The sequence below is a fragment of the Haliotis cracherodii genome, unplaced genomic scaffold (genome assembly GCF_022045235.1).
Source record: "Haliotis cracherodii isolate W230 unplaced genomic scaffold, xgHalCrac1.p SCAF_17, whole genome shotgun sequence".
In the NCBI taxonomy this organism is placed as follows: Eukaryota; Metazoa; Mollusca; class Gastropoda; order Lepetellida; family Haliotidae; genus Haliotis; species Haliotis cracherodii.
In genome coordinates, this window is record NW_027266272.1 from 22,120,179 (window position 1) to 22,138,455 (window position 18,277).

General features: G+C 46.3%; 3 protein-coding genes across 3 annotated transcripts in view; all 3 read left to right on the plus strand.

Annotated features, from left to right (window-relative positions):
• Positions 1-18,277, plus strand: part of LOC139464962 (inhibin beta A chain-like) — a 100,083-nt gene that overhangs the window by 52,396 nt on the left and 29,410 nt on the right. The gene's annotated exons all lie outside the window — the stretch shown is intronic.
• On the plus strand, positions 9,595-11,706 carry LOC139464687 (uncharacterized). Its single transcript, XM_071246205.1, has one exon. It carries the CDS (start codon positions 9,595-9,597, stop codon positions 11,704-11,706), a length of 2,112 nt encoding a protein of 703 aa, XP_071102306.1.
• Positions 12,215-14,041, plus strand: LOC139464688 (uncharacterized). Its single transcript, XM_071246206.1, has one exon. It carries the CDS (start codon positions 12,215-12,217, stop codon positions 14,039-14,041), a length of 1,827 nt encoding a protein of 608 aa, XP_071102307.1.

Below are 18,277 nucleotides of genomic sequence, written 5' to 3' on the forward strand. Positions count from 1 at the left end.
AAACAATTCAACTTGACGAGCTTGACGAGCTTGACGACCTTGACGACCTTGATGGGAATCAATAAATGACTCCTTAGTATGAATTTCTTTGTGTAGTTATGGAGATTTTTGACGTTTATCACATGTCTTCATTTCGTCATGCACATGGATCACCGCATCTGCTCTCTTAAATGTCACAACGTTGACAGCTAATGCCTTGGGCACAAGTACCACAAACACTAACATAATTCTCATCACCGTAAGATCGAGTTTACGTTTAGAATAATAGGTGAGGTGAAATGGGGTTTAACGTCGCGTCCAAGATTATTGCACTTATATAGCGACGTGCATGTACGTGTGTGTTTATGTGGCTGCTTGTACTAGTCCGGACTGATGACGATTTATAGTGCTAGCTCACTGACATACCATGCCGCAGTTTAACATGAATACCCCACAGTATACTGACTCCGAGCCGACCAGTCCTTGTTTTAGCCCCTTAATGCCGAGCACCAGACCGGGTAACAACAAGTACCATCTTTTAATGTCTTTCTGTATGACGCGGTCGGGATCGAACCCCGGACCTTCCGCTCTCCGGGCGGACGCTCTACCACTAGACCACGGAGGCGGTCTGTTTAGAATAATAACTGACAGTAGAATTATTTTAGTGTTGCATAGGGGCAGGTGCGACTGATGCTGTAACCTCCGCTAGGCAAGGTAAACTGTATTAAGTGACCCCCACGAAGCGATCGGATGGTTAGCCAAGAACTTTCAGCGGTTAGCCCTGATGGATAACATCCGGTAGCAATTATGGTTCAGAAAATGGCTCAAAATATGTTCGTGTTTTCGCTTCAGGCTTAATTGTTGCCTCCATTTACCGGTCTGCATCATACGCAGTTAGCATGTATCGGGCTTATTCAGGAAGTGTACATGCACAATAGCAATCATATTCTTTTTATAAGGATTAATAGAGCATATGAAATGTAGCACCTTCCAGGACAGCTGCCTGGAGACAGAGAGGGTTCGTCAACCCCTGTCTGGGAACGAGGAAACGTTTAATCGCTTCTTATTAGATGTCTGTACATTATAGGCTTGTTCCTGGAACAGTACACGATATCGGTTTCCCGTTTACGTGGATTTTATTTTCTTGCCACTGCATCGAGTTTATTTTCGGTGTGTTGAGAAGATCAGCAACTCTACAGAGTCCTCGTTTGGATGAAGTCGGCTGTCCCAAAATGTGAAACAGAAGGCTTTCTGTTTGCCGCTCAGGAACAGTCTCTTCACACTCGAAACCGCCAATGTGTGATTTTGCATCAAAATATGGAATGTAGATTATGCAATGAATTTAATGAGACTGTCGAACAAATTGTCAGTGGATGCCTAGCTGTGGCACAAACGCATTATCTTAAGCGACACTCTGGAGTGGCTCGATCCTTTTATTACCAAAATGCCTTCGCCATGCCTGTGGTTTTGACTGTGGTACGACCCATTATATGTAGAGGGTGTCATGGAAAATGATAAATAATAAATCTGATCTATTTCTGTTTGATAAATCGAATGAATTCATTTATATTATTGAATTTTCTGTTCCTTTTGCGATCATGTGATTAACAAGATTCATGGGAAAACATGGCAAATATGCTGACCTCGCTTACGAAATGACACGATGGCATCCCAAGAACCAAGTTTTCCGACTTTCCATTGTTCACCGTGCCTAAGGTTTGGTACCTCCCAATCTGTTGACTGACATTGGGAGAGTACCTGGGTTTGTTGCCAGGAATACAGCCCTTCAGACAATCTGGGTAATGCAGAAGGCTGCAGTGTTGGGGAGTCTTCACTTTCTCCGAAAAGTTCTTGATGGGTTCGATTAGGCATCGTTTGCTGGCGGAAGTCGTCTCGCTGTCTGGGCTGCGGGTTGAGGGGGCAAGAGCCCTGGGCCCCGTTCCACAAAGGGATCTTAGGGCTAAGTTGATTGTAACTCACTAAGTATGCCATCTTAAATTTTTGTTACGATCAGCCGCCCGTCCCACAAAGCAATCTTAACTAAGAGAGTTGTAAGTTAAGATCAAAATGCTAAGTTGCTCCGGACCAACTTAGGATTGCTAAAATCGATCTTAAATATTGTACCATAACAACAAAGATGGCGACTTTTATTATGGTGTGCAAGGAAATGCGTCGTCTGCTAAACATGACCAAGGGAGGCCACTCCAAGGGAAAATTTCGTATCTTCATGGCTGAAGATTTCGATCTTTGTTAAGATCGGCTACTTAAGAACTTGTAAAGTTACAATCGCCCTAAGATCGCTTTGTGGAACGGTTGTAAACTTTAGCTAAGACAATTTTAGAATCGACGTAAGTCTCTAAGATTGATTGTAGTTACGATCGCTTTGTGGAACGGGGCCCTGGGCTGCGGGTTTGTTTTAATCTGTAAAATAATAAAAAATACATAGTCTGGGTGCAATTTGAACACTGAACGTGGGTGTGGGAATGTTCAATCCGGTACCGTATTGTATCAAAACGATGGATAAGTATACACCTGCGAAGAATGTAATATTTTCATCACTATCAAGACTTATTGATAAGTGCAAACGTGCCTTCTTTATTGATAAACTTGACGAGAAACATATGTCAGCATGACGTCAAAAGGGTATGAGTGACGTCATCTATTGTGACGTCATCACACAGTATTTAAGTCAGGAAAGATGACAGTAGTGTTGTTAGAAACCCTTACTACATGGGCCATGCCTATGGATCTCATTGCCCCAACTTGAATTGTGAACCATAAATTTTACAATCTATACACACTTGTAGCCATCAACACTCTTTTCACTGACGCTACTTCGTTCTTGGTTTGGTCTTCACTTATGTACAAAGCGACAAGAGCTTACATTAAACGACGCTGAACTTGCACCGACTTTGTAGCACTGAATTTTGTTATTTGTGTTATTTCACACTTGTGTACGCTTTTTCTCCTTCAGCAATCCGTTAAGAAAACCTATTGCGGCATAGGATGAAAAAACGTTCGTGAGTATGATCCTTTCTTTGACAACTTGTCAGAAGTTGGCCCAGTCGCTTATGTCGCCATAATTCGCCGTGCAGAGTTGCGCCCCTTGGACACGCCAGGAGCCTTTGATCGTGGGCTCGAATTACGATTCGCCAGAACTTCGAATTGGCTGAACTTGACTTACTCTTCGCTGCCCAAGTAGTTGTTCACGGTGCCAGTGCAATTTACATATTGCATGAATTATTGCATATTGCAGAGGACAAGCCCAATAATTGATTATGTTCAACATTAACCTGATAATTTACTGGTGGAAAAAGGTCCATTGGCACAACCATTGCCAACGGAAACACCCTGAAATACACGGCCGTTTTTTTCTGAGGACGAGCTGGCCCTTCGCGACACGAATGACTACTCATTTTCATGACACAATGACATATGCATGTTTAATTCATTGTATGAGTTCTAAAACAGATTCCATCATGTCTGATAAGTTATTGTCAAGTGCTTGTGCAGTATGCAAGTGAAAGACGAAACCTTGAGGTGATATTCTGACATCGAACGTATACAATATTCTAAAGGGTTATCGGCAGCCATGGTTATAAGCATTGATGCACAGGCTGTCTATAGAACGATGTTTCATACGCATGGTTTTGGTGTGAAAAGGGTTAATTTAAAGTGGTATCAGGAAGTGAAAGGGACACCTCTTTTTAACCAATCAGAATCAAGCTTTCTTCAACGTCAGAGTAGAAAATGTTATACAGAAGACAAAGGACCGCAGTGTGGTCAACTTTATCTGAATATTTCATAAAAAGCAAAATATTTAGAAATCATTTTGCTCCTGTAAGGGGAAGTCATGCGCAGGTATAACCCCAACAGACACATATACAGAAAAAAACACATACGCAACCTTTTTGAATTTTAGGATATGTATATGTATGTGTTCATGTGTATGTATGTGTGTGTATGTGTGTGTGTGTGTGTGTGTGTGTATGTATATATATATATATATATATATATATATATATATATATATATATATATATATATATATATATGCTTGTGTTCATGCGTATATTATGGTATGTCCATGTGTTAGTGTCTACATTCCGTATCATTCAATTGGAACCACTGACTTGAGATTTGAGATCTCTCTTTGAGAATATAATGTGTGTGTGTGTGTGTGTGTGTATGAGAGTGCTTGTGGCGTCCCTGTGTGAAAGCGTGTAAATGGTGTTTGTATGAGAAGTGTGAATGGCTGTTGTTTTTATGATAAATAAAAAAAGGGGACTCCATCATGTGATACATATATATTATGTATTAAATCATTTATTATCACTAGTAATATCAATCTCACATTACAAATGATGTGCAAACAGTCAATGTATTAATATGCACTATATCATGTACAATGTATCCTGAACCCTAAAAAAAAAAAGTATTACCAAAAAAAAAAAAAACACATACGCAAAAAAATAGTCAGATAGAGATACAGTCGGATACGCACAAAGGTACACAGATAGACACACATACAGTCAGCCACAGATAGCTAGGTAGACAGTCACACAGTCTGACACGTTCTAAGATAGATAGGAAGATGAAAGGGTTTTGTCGCTTTCTTGTTCATAAGAAATCTTTGCAATAAGCAGAGGCGATTGTCCTAACTCCGACTATATCATGAGCATTAGTTCCTGAATGCGCGAAAAGCTGCATGTAAACTGGCCCACCGGCGCACCCGTCACAAACACATGCAAAGGCAAGTCAATTGTTAACCTGATAAACATATGGTACAACTCAAAATGGGGAATTGCATCGGACATAATTTTTGTCACTGATGGCGTCAATTTCGAAATGCCCTCAACATCCCTGCCGTAAACCTTTTTGAAAGCTTCACCGAGGCCTTGAATGTAGTAGTTAGGGGGTGAGTATGGTTTTACGCCGCTTTTAGCAATATTCCAGCAATATCACGGCGAGGGACACCAGAAATGGGCTTCACACATTGTACCCATGTCGGGAATCGAACCCGGGTCTTCGGCGTGACGTGTGAACGTTTTAACCACTAGGCTACCCGACCGCCCCCTTGAATGTAGTAACCTTGATAAACGACTTCTGAGCAGGAGTTATATGATGTTCTCTGAAATCTTGATAGAAATAGAATTTTCGTTTCCACCTCAAAAGCCATGGGGGGCACGGGTGGCCGAGCCGTCTAAGGCGCCGCGATTCGCTGTGCAGAGTTGCGTCCCTTGGGCACGCCAGAAACCTATGATTGTGGGTTCGAATCCCGGTTCGCCCCGATTATGTTTCTAGGTTTGTCAGCATCATACCCGGGCTCGTGGGTTTCACCGAAGTTGTAAACGTCTGAGACCTGCATCACATCGGGCTTTCCTCCCTCATTAAGCTGACACGCCGCGATATAACTAGAATACTGTTAAAAGCGGCGTTAAACACAAATCACTTAAATTGTATCAGTTCAAATTTACCTACAGCATACTTTTAAAATACAGTCCTTGTCATATGAATCTTTGTGTGTTACTCGTACAACGCAGCTATTGCTTAAACCTTAAACCATCTTTCCATTCCAGCGAATGTAGCTGTTCTTCAAACGATTTTCCCTAGTGTTAACGGAATAGCATCCTTTCGAGGTGTGCCTCGGCTTCATCCCGACAATGTACATGAATATGGCCCCCTATCTGATAAGAAATATTACCACGCAATCAATTCCGAGCGCGATAGATCCCCCAAGGACTTATTCATGAACTTCGCGATATTTTCGCTTGAGAGGAGAATGTAAGGTTTGAATGATCGTGGTCCCAACAAAGAATTTTATCGAATAGATACGTCTTTCGAATGTTATCATCACCAGCAGGAGAGATTCATTTCGCTACGTAATTTTTTGTCAGTTAATATTTGTTTATGGATGGATGAAAAGAATTGGCTGATATAATTGAAAATTAAACGTGAATATTTTGTAAGTGTTTAGGTCTCAATTACTATTATTCTATGAGTAATGAAAGCATCTACTTTCGGAGACTCATTCAATGCTTATATGTTTTTATTGAATTACTATTAAACCTCCTCTTTATCGTCTCCACATAAAGTGTACATAAATACCCTGTTTTGAATATAATACATAAGTGTTTTCATCCGAGGAACGTGGATAGCCTTGTTCCTGTCACGAACTGAGTTTGTATTTGTGTTTTTCTTAAATATGTTTCTATTACGTTACGTAATGGAACAAATACACGTTTTATTTCACAAAAATGTCAATTCATACACAAAGTGTCACGTGTTGGCACTGGTACAGTGTAGTATCTAGGGGAGGTATGTAGTGTGTAGAAAGTAATAGCTAGTCTAAATAGATTATAATACTGTGTATAATATAATATTGTGGGATAGATATATTGAGTATAAGAGTGAAATATGCCAGATTTGTGTTCAACTGGTAGGCTTTTCTTAGGTAATCGAACGAAGGAACAAGGAAGTTCATCAAACTTATATATTGGCGAGAATGCACGTGTGGATGTGGCTCTTTGTTCCAGTCAGGACCTGTAACAGGTTTCTAGTGCTAGATGGTGCTAGATGGTGCTAGATGGTGCTAGATACCATGCCGCATGGGTACCCCACTCAGACACACTGCAGCGACTCAGAGCCAACATGTTGCTGTGAATGTATGTGGGTGTGCGGGTGGGATGTGGCTTTGTGGGTGTATTGGGTTCTTGGATGTGAGAGGTGAAGTCGGATTTATGTATGTCCTGTTTCCGTCATGATGGTCAACCATTATCCCTCAGACACATTCACCTCTCAACACTGTTTCAAAGAGGACACAGCCTGCAGGGAATGTCTGCTTCCCACGCGCATCTTAAGAGCATTCCAAATGAGTTCGTCCAATTCTATAAGCTGATCCCAGCGATACTAACAACTCCAACATCCTATCAACATCTGCATCCTAGCAACTCCCACACCCTAGCAACCCCCACATCCTAGTAACACCCATGTTCAAAGCAATTCCAACATCCTATTAACATCTACATCCTGGCAACTCCCTCATCCAAGCAACACTCACATGCAATACCCACTTCCCAGAAACTCCCATATCCTAGCAGCTCCCACATCCTAGTAACTCCCACAACCTAGCAACTCCAATATCCTAGCAACACCAATACACTAGCAACTCCCACATCCCAGCAACACTCACATCGTAGCAACACCCATATCCTAGCAACTCCCACATCCTAACAACTCCCACATCCTAGCAACTACCACATCCTAGCAACTCCCACGTCATAGCAACTCCCACGTCCTAGCAACACTCACATCCTAGCAACTCCCTCATTCCAGCAACACTCAATTCGTAGCAATACCGACATCCTAGCAACTCCTACATCCTATTAACACCTACATCCCAGCAACTCCCATATCCGAGCAGCTCCCACATCCGAGCAATTCCAACATTCTAGCAGCTCCCTTATCCCAGCAACACTCACGTCGTACCACTACCGACATCCTAGCAACACCTACATCCTAGCAACTCACTCATCCTAGCAACACCCAATTCGTAGCAATACCGACATCCTAGCAACTCCCACATTCCAGCAACACTCAATTCGTAGCAATACCGACATCCTAGCAACTCCCACATCCTAGCAACTCCCACATCCTGTTGACACTTACATCCTAGCAACTCCCTCATTACAGATATACTCAAGTCGTAGCATTACCGACATCCTAGCAACTCCCACATCCTAGCAGCAGCCACATCGTAGCAACTCCCACATCCCATTTACACCTACATCCTAGCAACTCCCTCATTCCAGCAACACTTAATTCGTACCAATACCGACATCCTAGCAACTCCCACATCCTAGCAACTCCAACATCCTATTAACACCTACACCCTAGCAACTCCCTCATTCCAGAAATACTCAATTCGTAGCAATACCGACATCCTAGCAACTCCTACATACTAGCAACACCCACATCCTAGCAACTCCCACATCCTATTCACCACTTCATCCTAGCAACTCCCTCATTCCAACAACAATCAATTCGTAGCAGTCCCGACATCTTAGCAACTCCCGCATCTTAGCAACACAAACATCCTAGCAACTCCCACATCCTATTAACACCTACATCCTAGCAAATCCCTCATTCCAGCAAAACTCAATTCGTACCAATACCGACATCCTCGCAACTCCCACATCCTAGCAACTCCCACATCCTGTTAACACCTACATCCTAGCAACTCCCTCATTCCAGATATACTCAAGTCGTAGCATTACCGACATCCTAGCAACTCCCACATCCTAGCAGCAGCCACATCCTAGCAACTCCCACATCCTATTTAAAACTACATCCTAGCAACTCCCTCATTCCAGCAACACTCAATTCTTACCAATACCGACGTCCTAGCAACTCACACATCCCAGCAACACTCATATCCTAGCCACTCCCACATCCTATTAATACCTACATCCTAGCAACTCCCTCATCCCAGCATCATTCACATCGTAGCAGCACCCATATCCTAGAAACTCCCACATCCTAGCAACTCCTACATCCCATTAACACCAACATCATGGTAACTCGCTCATCGCAGCAACACTCACATCGTACCAATACCCATTTCCCAGCAACTCCAATATCCTAGCAACTCCCACATCCTATTAACACCCATGTCCTAGCAAATTCCACATCCTATTAACAGCTACATACTAGCAACTCCCTCATCCCAGCAACACTCACATCGTAGCAATACCCACATCCCAGCAACACCAACTTCGTCGCAACACCCATATCATTGCAACTCCCATATCCTAGCAACTCCCACATCCTATTAACATCTACATCCTAGCAACTCCCTCATCCCAGCAACACCCGTGTCCGAGCAACTCCCACATCCTATTAATACCCATATCCTAGCAATTCCCACATTCCATTAACACTTACATCCTAGCAACTCCGTCATCCCAGCAACACTCACATCGTAGCAATACCCACACCCCACCAACACCAACTTCGTAGCAACACCCACATCCTAGCAACTCCCATATCCTATTAACACCTACATCCTGGAAACTCCAACATCCGAGCAACTCCCACATCCCAGGAACTCCTGCATCCTAACTCCAACATCCTAGCTTCTCCCGCTACCTCCAACTCATCTCCACCAACAACCACCCATCACCACCGACCTAAACCTCTTCTCACCAACCTCCACCATCTCCACCCACCTCCACCACCTCCACCACCTCTACCATCTCCACCCATCACCACCTACCTCAACCACCTCAACCATCTCCATCCACCTTCACCACGTCTCAACCGACCTCCACCAATCACCACCCACCTCCACCTCATCTCCACCATCTCCATCTAACACCACCACCTCCACGCACCTCCACCACCTCCGCCATCTCCACCATCTCCACCACATCCACCATCTCCATCCACCTTCACCTCATCTCCACCACCTCCACCACCTCCACCATCTCAACCACCTCCACCATCTCCACCAACCTCCACCTCATCACTACCAACTCCACCCACCTCCATCTCATCACCTCCACCACCTCCACCTACCTCCATCTCCACCCATCTCAACAATCTCCACCCATCTCCATGCACCTTCACCTCATCTCCACCCACCTCCACTACCTCCACCTCAACTCCACCCACCTCCACCCACCTCCAGCCGCCTCCACCTCAACTCCACCCACCTCCACCACCTCCACCACCTCCACCACCTCCACCACATCTTCACCCATCTCCAATCACCTCCACCAAATAAAACATCACCTACCATCACCACCCACCCCTACCTACCTCCACCACCTCCACCATCTCCATCCACCTTCACCTCATCTCTACCATCTCCATCCACCACCACCACAACCATCTCCACCCACCTTCACCTCATCTCCACCATCTCCATCTAACACCACCACCTCCACGCACCTCCACCACCTCCACCATCTCCACCATCTCCACCACATCCACCATCTCCATCCACCTTCACCTCATCTCCACCACTTCTACCATCTCCACCATCTCAACCACTTCCACCATCTCCATCCACCTTCACCTCATCTCCACCACCTCCACCATCTCCACCATCTCAACCACCTCCACCATCTCCACCAACCTCCACCTCATCACTACCAGCTCCACCCACCTCCACCTCATCACCTCCACCACCTCCACCTACCTCCATCTCCACCCATCTCAACAATCTCCACCCATCTCCATGCACCTTCACCTCATCTCCACCCACCTCCACTACCTCCACCTCAACTCCACCCACCTCCACCCACCTCCACCACCTCCACCACCTCCACCTCATCTCCACCCATCTCCAATCACCTCCACCAAATAAAACATCACCTACCATCACCACCCACCCCTACCTACCTCCACCACCTCCGCCATCTCAATCCACCATCACCCATCTCCACCACCTCCACCAATCACCACCCAGCTCCACCTACCTCCATCACATCCAAAATCTCCATCAACCTTCACTTCATCTCCACCCATCTCCACCATCTCCACACACCTCCGCCACCTCCGCCACCGCCACCATCTCCATCCACCTCTACCACCTCCACCCGTCTCCACCCACCTCCACCAACTAAAACATCACCACCCATCACCACCCACCTCTACCTACCTCCACCAACTCCACCATCTCCATCCACCTTCACCCATCTCCACCACCACCACCATCTCCACCCACCTCCACCACCTCCACCACAACCACCATCTCCATCCACCTTCACCTCATCTCCACCCACCTCCACAATCTCCACCCACCTCCACCACCTCCATCACATCCACCATCTCCATCCACCTTCACCTCATCTCAATCTACCCCCACCTCTCCACTCACCTCCAACTCATATCCACCTATCTCCTCCTCCACCTCATCTCCACCCATCTCCAACCACCTCCATCATCTCCACCAATCTCCACCAATCTCCACCCACCTCCACAACCTCCACCAGCTCCACCCACCACCAACACCTCCACCTCATCTCCACCTCATCTCCACCAACCTCCACCCATCACTACCCACCTAAACCTCTTCTCACCAACCTCCACCATCTCCATCACCTCCACCGCCTCCACCACCTCCTACCATCTCCACCCACCCCCACCTCTCTACCCACCTCATCACCACCCATAACCACCCACCTTCACCACCTCCACCTCAGCTGCACCCACCTCCACCTCATCACTACCAACCTCCACCACCTCTTCTCCATCCATCTCAACCATCTAAACCCATCTCAACCCATCTCAACCTACTTCCACCTCCTCCTCCACCGTTCTCTACCCACATCTACCTCTTTTCCACATCCACCTCATCTCCACCTCATCTCCACCCATCTCTACTCACCTCCACCCACCTCCACCCACCTCCACTTCATCTCCAACGATCTCTACCCACAAAAACATCTTTTACACCTCCACCCATCTCCACCCACCCCCACCTCTCTACCCACCTCATCACCACCAATCTCCGCCCATCTCCACCTACCTCCACCATCTCCGTCCACCTTCACCTCATCTCCACCCACCTCCACCACCTCCACCCATCACCATCCGTCTCCACCCACCTCCAACACCTCCACCTACATTCTACCCATCTCCATCTCATCACCACCCATCTCCACCATCTCCACCATCTCCATCTCATCACCACCCATCTCCACCCACCTTCACTACCTCTAGCTCAGCTCCTACCACCTCCACCTCATCGCCACAAACCTCCACCACCTCATCTCCATCTCATCACCACCCATCTCCACCCACCTTCACTACCTCTAGCTCAGCTCCTACCACCTCCACCTCATCACCACCAACCTCCACCACCTCATCTCCATCTCATCACCACCCATCTCCACCCACCTTCACTACCTCTAGCTCAGCTCCTACCACCTCCACCTCACCTCTGGCCACCTCCACGTCATATCCACCACATCAATCTCATCTCCACCACCACCACCACATCAGCCTCATCTCCACCCACCTCCATCACATCCACTTCATCTCCACCTAATCTCTACCCGCCTCCACCTCATCCCCACCAACCTCCACTACCTCATCTCCATCCATCTCAACCTACTTCCACCTCCTCCTCCACCTTCAGCACATCCACCATCCCTACCCACATCCTCCTGTTTTTCCACTTTCACCCACCTCCACCTCATCTCCACCCATTTCTACCAACCTCTACCTCATGACCACCTACCTCTACCCATCTCCACCTCATCTCCACCTCGTCTCCACCCATCTCCACCCATCTCTTCTCACCTTCACCAATTCCACCTCATCTCCACCCACCTCCACACACCTTCAGCCCTTCTCCACCCATCTCTACTCACCTCCAACCACCTCCACCCACCTACACCTTATCTCAAACGATCTCTACCCACATCTACGTATTTTCCACCTCCACCAACCTCCACCTTATCTCCACCTCATCTCCACCCACCTCCACCCATCCCCACCCATCTCACCCTCATCTCAACCTCCACCCACCTCAACCATATCTCCACTCTTCTCTTCCCACCTCCACCTTTTCACCACGTACCTCCATCCATCTCCACCTCATCATCTCCCACCTCCACCTCATCTCCACCCATCTCTACCCACCTCCACCTCATCACCCACCTCCACCCACCACCTCATCATCTCCCACCTCCACCTCATCTCCACCCATCTCCACCCATCTCCACCCACCTCCACCTCATCGCCACCCATCTCCACCCATCACCTCATCATCTCCCACCTCCACCTCATCTCCACCCATCTCCACCCATCTCCACCCATCTCCACCTCATCATCTCCCACCTCCACCTCATCGCCACCCATCTCCACCCACCACCTCATCATCTCCCACCTCCACCTCATCTCTACCCATCTCCACCCATCTCCACCCACCTCCACCCACCTCCACCTCATCACCACCCATCTCCACCCACCACCTAATCATCTCCCACCTCCACCTCATCTCCACCCATCTCCATCCATCTCCACCTCATCATCTCCCACCTCCACCTCATCGCCACCCATCTCCACCCACCACCTCATCATCTCCCACCTCCACCTCATCACCCATCTCTACCCACCCCCACCTCATCACCCATCTCCACCCACCTCCACTTCATCATCTCCCACCTCCACCTCATCTCCACCCATCTCCACCCATCTCCACCTCATCATCTCCCACCTCCACCTCATCTCCACCCATCTCCACCCACCTCCACCTCATCATCTCCCACCTCCACCTCATCACCCATCTCTACCCACCTCCACCTCATCATCTCCCACCTCCACCTCATCGCCACCCATCTCCACCCACCTTCACCTCATCACCCATCTCCACCCACCACCTCATCATCTCCCACCTCCACCTCATCTCCACCCATCTCCACCCATCTCCACCTCATCATCTCCCACCTCCTCATCATCTCCACCCATCTCCACCCACCTCCACCTCATCATCTCCCACCTCCACCTCATCTCCACCCATCTCTACCCACCTCCACCTCATCACCCATCTCTACCCACCTCCACCTCATCACCCATCTCCACCCACCTTCACCTCATCACCCATCTCCACCCACCACCTCATCATCTCCCATCTCCACCCATCTCCACCCATCTCCACCCATCTCCACCTACCACCTCATCCCCACCCACCTCCACCTCACCTCCCACCTCCACCTCATCCCCACCCACCTCCACCTCACCTCCCACCTCCACCTCATCTCCACCCATCTCCACCCACCTCCACCTCATCTCCACCCATCTCCACCCACCTCCACCTCATCTCCACCCATCTCCACCTACCACCTCATCATCTCCAACCTCCACCCACCTAGTACAAGGCAACCACAGTCCCAGCGCACTCCGTCCATTCATGGAGTCACTTCCATTGATAAACCATCCATCTGACTCGTCCACGATGCGCGTGGGTGGGTTTGCGATCTCTTACACTTGTGTCGCGGGCCTGTTCTCTGTGCGAGTGGCTCATAAAGGAACTGCTGCAGAACCATGGTGAGTCTCTCTTGTCGTTCAGTCCTAACTATAGTGTTCGTGTATTCGCCGTGAACATTTATATCGCTGCGCGCAGAACAAGTTACAACTAGGCCAGTGTCGGGCGAGATCAGTGCTTGTTGTGTTTTAAGCCGAGTAGGGATATTTTACTTAGTCGTAAATGATTTGATATTTAAAAAGAATTATGCCATTAACGTTTGTTTGTGTTCTCGTAAGTGTCGCATCAGTTGTAGAAGTCGTTGGTCGTTGTCTCGAAATAATTCAGTTATCTACGTCACTAGCTTTTTGAACATTTACACGTGTTTATTAGTGATGTTATAATCGTGTGATGGTTTGGCATTTAAACTAAATATTTCTCCTTCGTCGACACTTTCTATATAGGTCAAGCAGAACCAGCAATACCGGCATGATGTAATTAAGGTTAGGCAGATATATAATTTATATATAGGCATTCATGTAGATATGTGCGTGTGTGTATTCACTCTAAAATGTGTTAAATAGTTCCGTAGTAACTTCGTTGTGCTGCTGCTGTGGTATATCTCAAGGCACAAAATGGGTTACCTTGCGGGCTTGAATTCCTTAAAATCTATTGACATGCTGACTGTACGTGGTTCGGAGTGACTCTTGATGTGAACGCTAACACATCATTGCCGCGGCTTATAGCGCTTATATCGTGTACATCGGTGAGGCAAATATCAAAGGTTAGTTTAAATTGCACCGAGGGTCGATTTTCATTTGACTATTGATTTTAATCAGTGTTAGCAAATTGGTGCGATGGGCAAATTGACTTATATGCTCGACGTTAACACGACCTCTCCCCCTCTGTGGTCATTTGTGGCTTGTAATTCATGTCAAGACTAAATATTTATCTGATTTCAATAACATGATGATATAGTAAAGGTACATTAACCACAATGAGATAGAGATAGCTGGTTAAGGGGGTTGACAATCTCAGCGTGGAGGATGTGGTTTCTTATTTCAATAAAAGGTCAGTAAATGTGCTTTGAGATACCTTTAACATTTTCAAGGATGTCGGTCAGAGATATTTGCTTGTGTAGTACAGGGGTCGTCTTTATAGGAAAACGGTTTGAATTCTTCAAATTTACACACAGCCGATTTCTGAATAGGCTTGCATGGTTAAGCTCGATATAGCTATGTTCGGTAAGAATGAACCCTGTTTTATCACAATGTGCAGTATGTGTGTTTGTTTGTTTTTTGGGTTTTTTTGTTTGTTTGTTTGTGGTTTAACGCTACAATATTCCAGCTACATGACGGCCACCTGTAAATGACCGAGTCTGGACCAGACAATCCATTGATTAATATAATGAGCATCGACCCGCGCAATTGGGATCGATGACATGCATCAACCAAGTCAGCGAGCCTGACCACCCGATCCCGTTAGTCGCCTTTTACGACAAGCATAGTCGCCTTTTACGGCAAGCATGAGTTGCTGAAGACCTATTCTATCCGGGACTTTCACGAGTCTTGATAAACATGTACGTAATAGTGAGTGAGTGAGTAAATGCTTTTCGTCACATCGGCAATATTTCAGCCATATCGTGACGAGTGTACGTAATACGTTATTATGGCATTAGCTGTATATGTTTATAATATTTTACGCCCAGTCTGCAGAAATCTCACCGTGTATTTTTATCTATGGTGTGGATTTGGATATCTCGAAATTAAGGAACCCTAGGCTACCTTTATCTCGCAGGGACAGGGCAATTACCGATATCTCCACAATAGAAGGACCACTTTCAGAATTTCGAAGTCCTACTCCTGTTTTTCCGAAGTTGGTCAACCTACTTTGCGTCAAAATATACATAAACTTATTTCTCGGGACCATTCATATATTCTCGTCATTATGGGGACTCCTGTTGTCTGTTCAGTTGATCCAGTTGACTGAAATCTAAATGAATCAATCCAGTGGGATTACTGCCTTGATCTCGAAGTTTAAGGATTGCTCCCGATATATCAAAGTCAACAGAACTACTGCCGTTATGTTGGAGTCGGTTGGGCAACTACTGTTATCTTGAAGTCAACAGGGCTACTGGCGTTATTTCGAAGTCAACGGGGCTACTGTCGTTAACTCGAAGTCAACGGGGCTACTGTCGTTATACCGAAGTCAACGGGGCTATTGTCGTTATTTCGATGTCAACAGGGCTACTGTCGTTATCTTGAAGTCAACGGTGCTACTGACGTTATCTCGAATATATTGCGGCTACTGTTGTTATCTCGAACTCAACGGTGGTACTGTCATTTTCTCGCAGTCAACGGTGCTACTGTCGTTATCTTAAAATTAAAGGACCACTTCCGATATCTCTCATCTGTATCGCTGTTTGAGGACCATCGCGTTTTCTCGTACTCAAAGAGAATATGCTCCTGAAAACTTTGGAGACGGTCCCCTGAACACGCCTGCCCGACAAGCCTCAAAACTTATATTCAGATAATATTAAACTTAGCGCTTTGGGTTTTAGGTTTATCTCCATTATAGCAGTGAGTGAGTTCAGTTTAAAACAGTTCTATCAGGGTCTATTAATTATAGACAGTTGTACGCGTGCCGTAGACATAAGCGCGAGCATGGAACTCATATACTGACCATCATAATCAGCGCGAATGTGACCCAGCAGCCAGCGGATCCTGTCACGGCCAAGAGGCGCAACTCTTATCGACTAGGTACGACACCTTACACCACTGTCCACTCGCTAATAGTTGAAGGATTTATTATTAGCTAATGATCATCAAAAGGAACGCCGTTGCCTGCAGGTGGGGTAGCCTAGTAGTTAACGCGTTCTCTCGTCACACTAAAGACCCGGGTTCGATTCCCCACATGTATACAATGTGTGAAATTCACGCCTTGTGTCCCCCCGGCATGATATTACTGGAATATTGCCAAAAAAAGGCGAAAGACCATACTCACTCACTCCCAGTGAGTGAGTGAGTTGGGTTTAACGCCGCTTTTTACAGTATTCCAGTTATATCGCGGCGTGTCAGCTTAATGTGGGAGGAAAGCCCGAAGTGATGCAGGTCTCCGACGTTTACCACTTCGGTAAAACCCACGAGCACGGGTATGGTGCTGAAAAACCTTGAAACATAATCGGGGCGAACCGGGAGTCGAACCCACCACTCACTCCCAAGTTGCCTTAGCAATAAATAGAAGGTACCGTACAAAATGTGTCGCAAAAAATAAATAACCATTTAAGACCACATAACAAATAGTACTTTTACAAATTATGACTAAAAGGAGAAGAAGTTCAGATAGTAAATAGGCCTTTAGTGCAGCTCAAATTTGAACTAAATTGAATATTGCAGCGAATATAATACTTAATAGGTAAACAATACACCGGAAATAATGAAAATCTATATTTATAAGCAAGGGCGTTTTTCAATGTACCATGTTTCATAGATTAGTGGAACACAATAACAATTAAACTGTCCACTAGAAGTGGAGTATCGGCGTGGGTTTCTCGCTATTGTGCAATGGCAGTGTCCACTCCGCGATGACTTGCACGAATACGAAGGGCAGGCTGTTTACACATAGAACATTGTTATCCGGTTACTACAGCACGTCAATGAATCATGAATGCTCCAGATGAGTCGGACTAGAGAGTCATGTGGGTTGTCGTGATATGCGTCAGATGAACCATGAGTGAGTAATTACCATCTAATGTCGCACCGGGGCGGTCGGGTAGCCTAGTGGTTAAAGCGTTCGCTCGTCACGCCGAAGACCCAGGTTCGATTCCCGACATGAGTACAATGTGTGAAGCCCATTTCTGGTGTCCCCCGCCGTGATATTGATGGAATATTGCTAAAAGCGGCGTAAAACCAAACTCACTCACTCACTAATGTCGCACCGTTAATATAAACCGCCGTGCAAGAGAAACTACACACCCAGGTTTGAAGGTAGCTGAAAATGAAGCAAACGAAAAATGGTTATCCGATGGTGATGTATTTGATACGGCTATCATTGATGTTGCTACCTAAAGTTTGCAGTGCTTCGGCAACTGTTCACAGCTAATGTTTTGATAACGTTTCTAAGTTTTGGGTCGAATCCTTTTTTTTCAAGAGTATGCTTTCGTTTTCCCGGCAATTTATTATTCAAGTCCTACAAGTACTGTTTTTGAATGGAGTCGGTTTAAGAACACGCCAAGGACAACAAAAAGTGTTTTCATTCATACTATCCATTTTTTGTGGATTTTTTTTAAAAAGTGCTTGCTTTTAAAATGATGTGTTTTGGGTA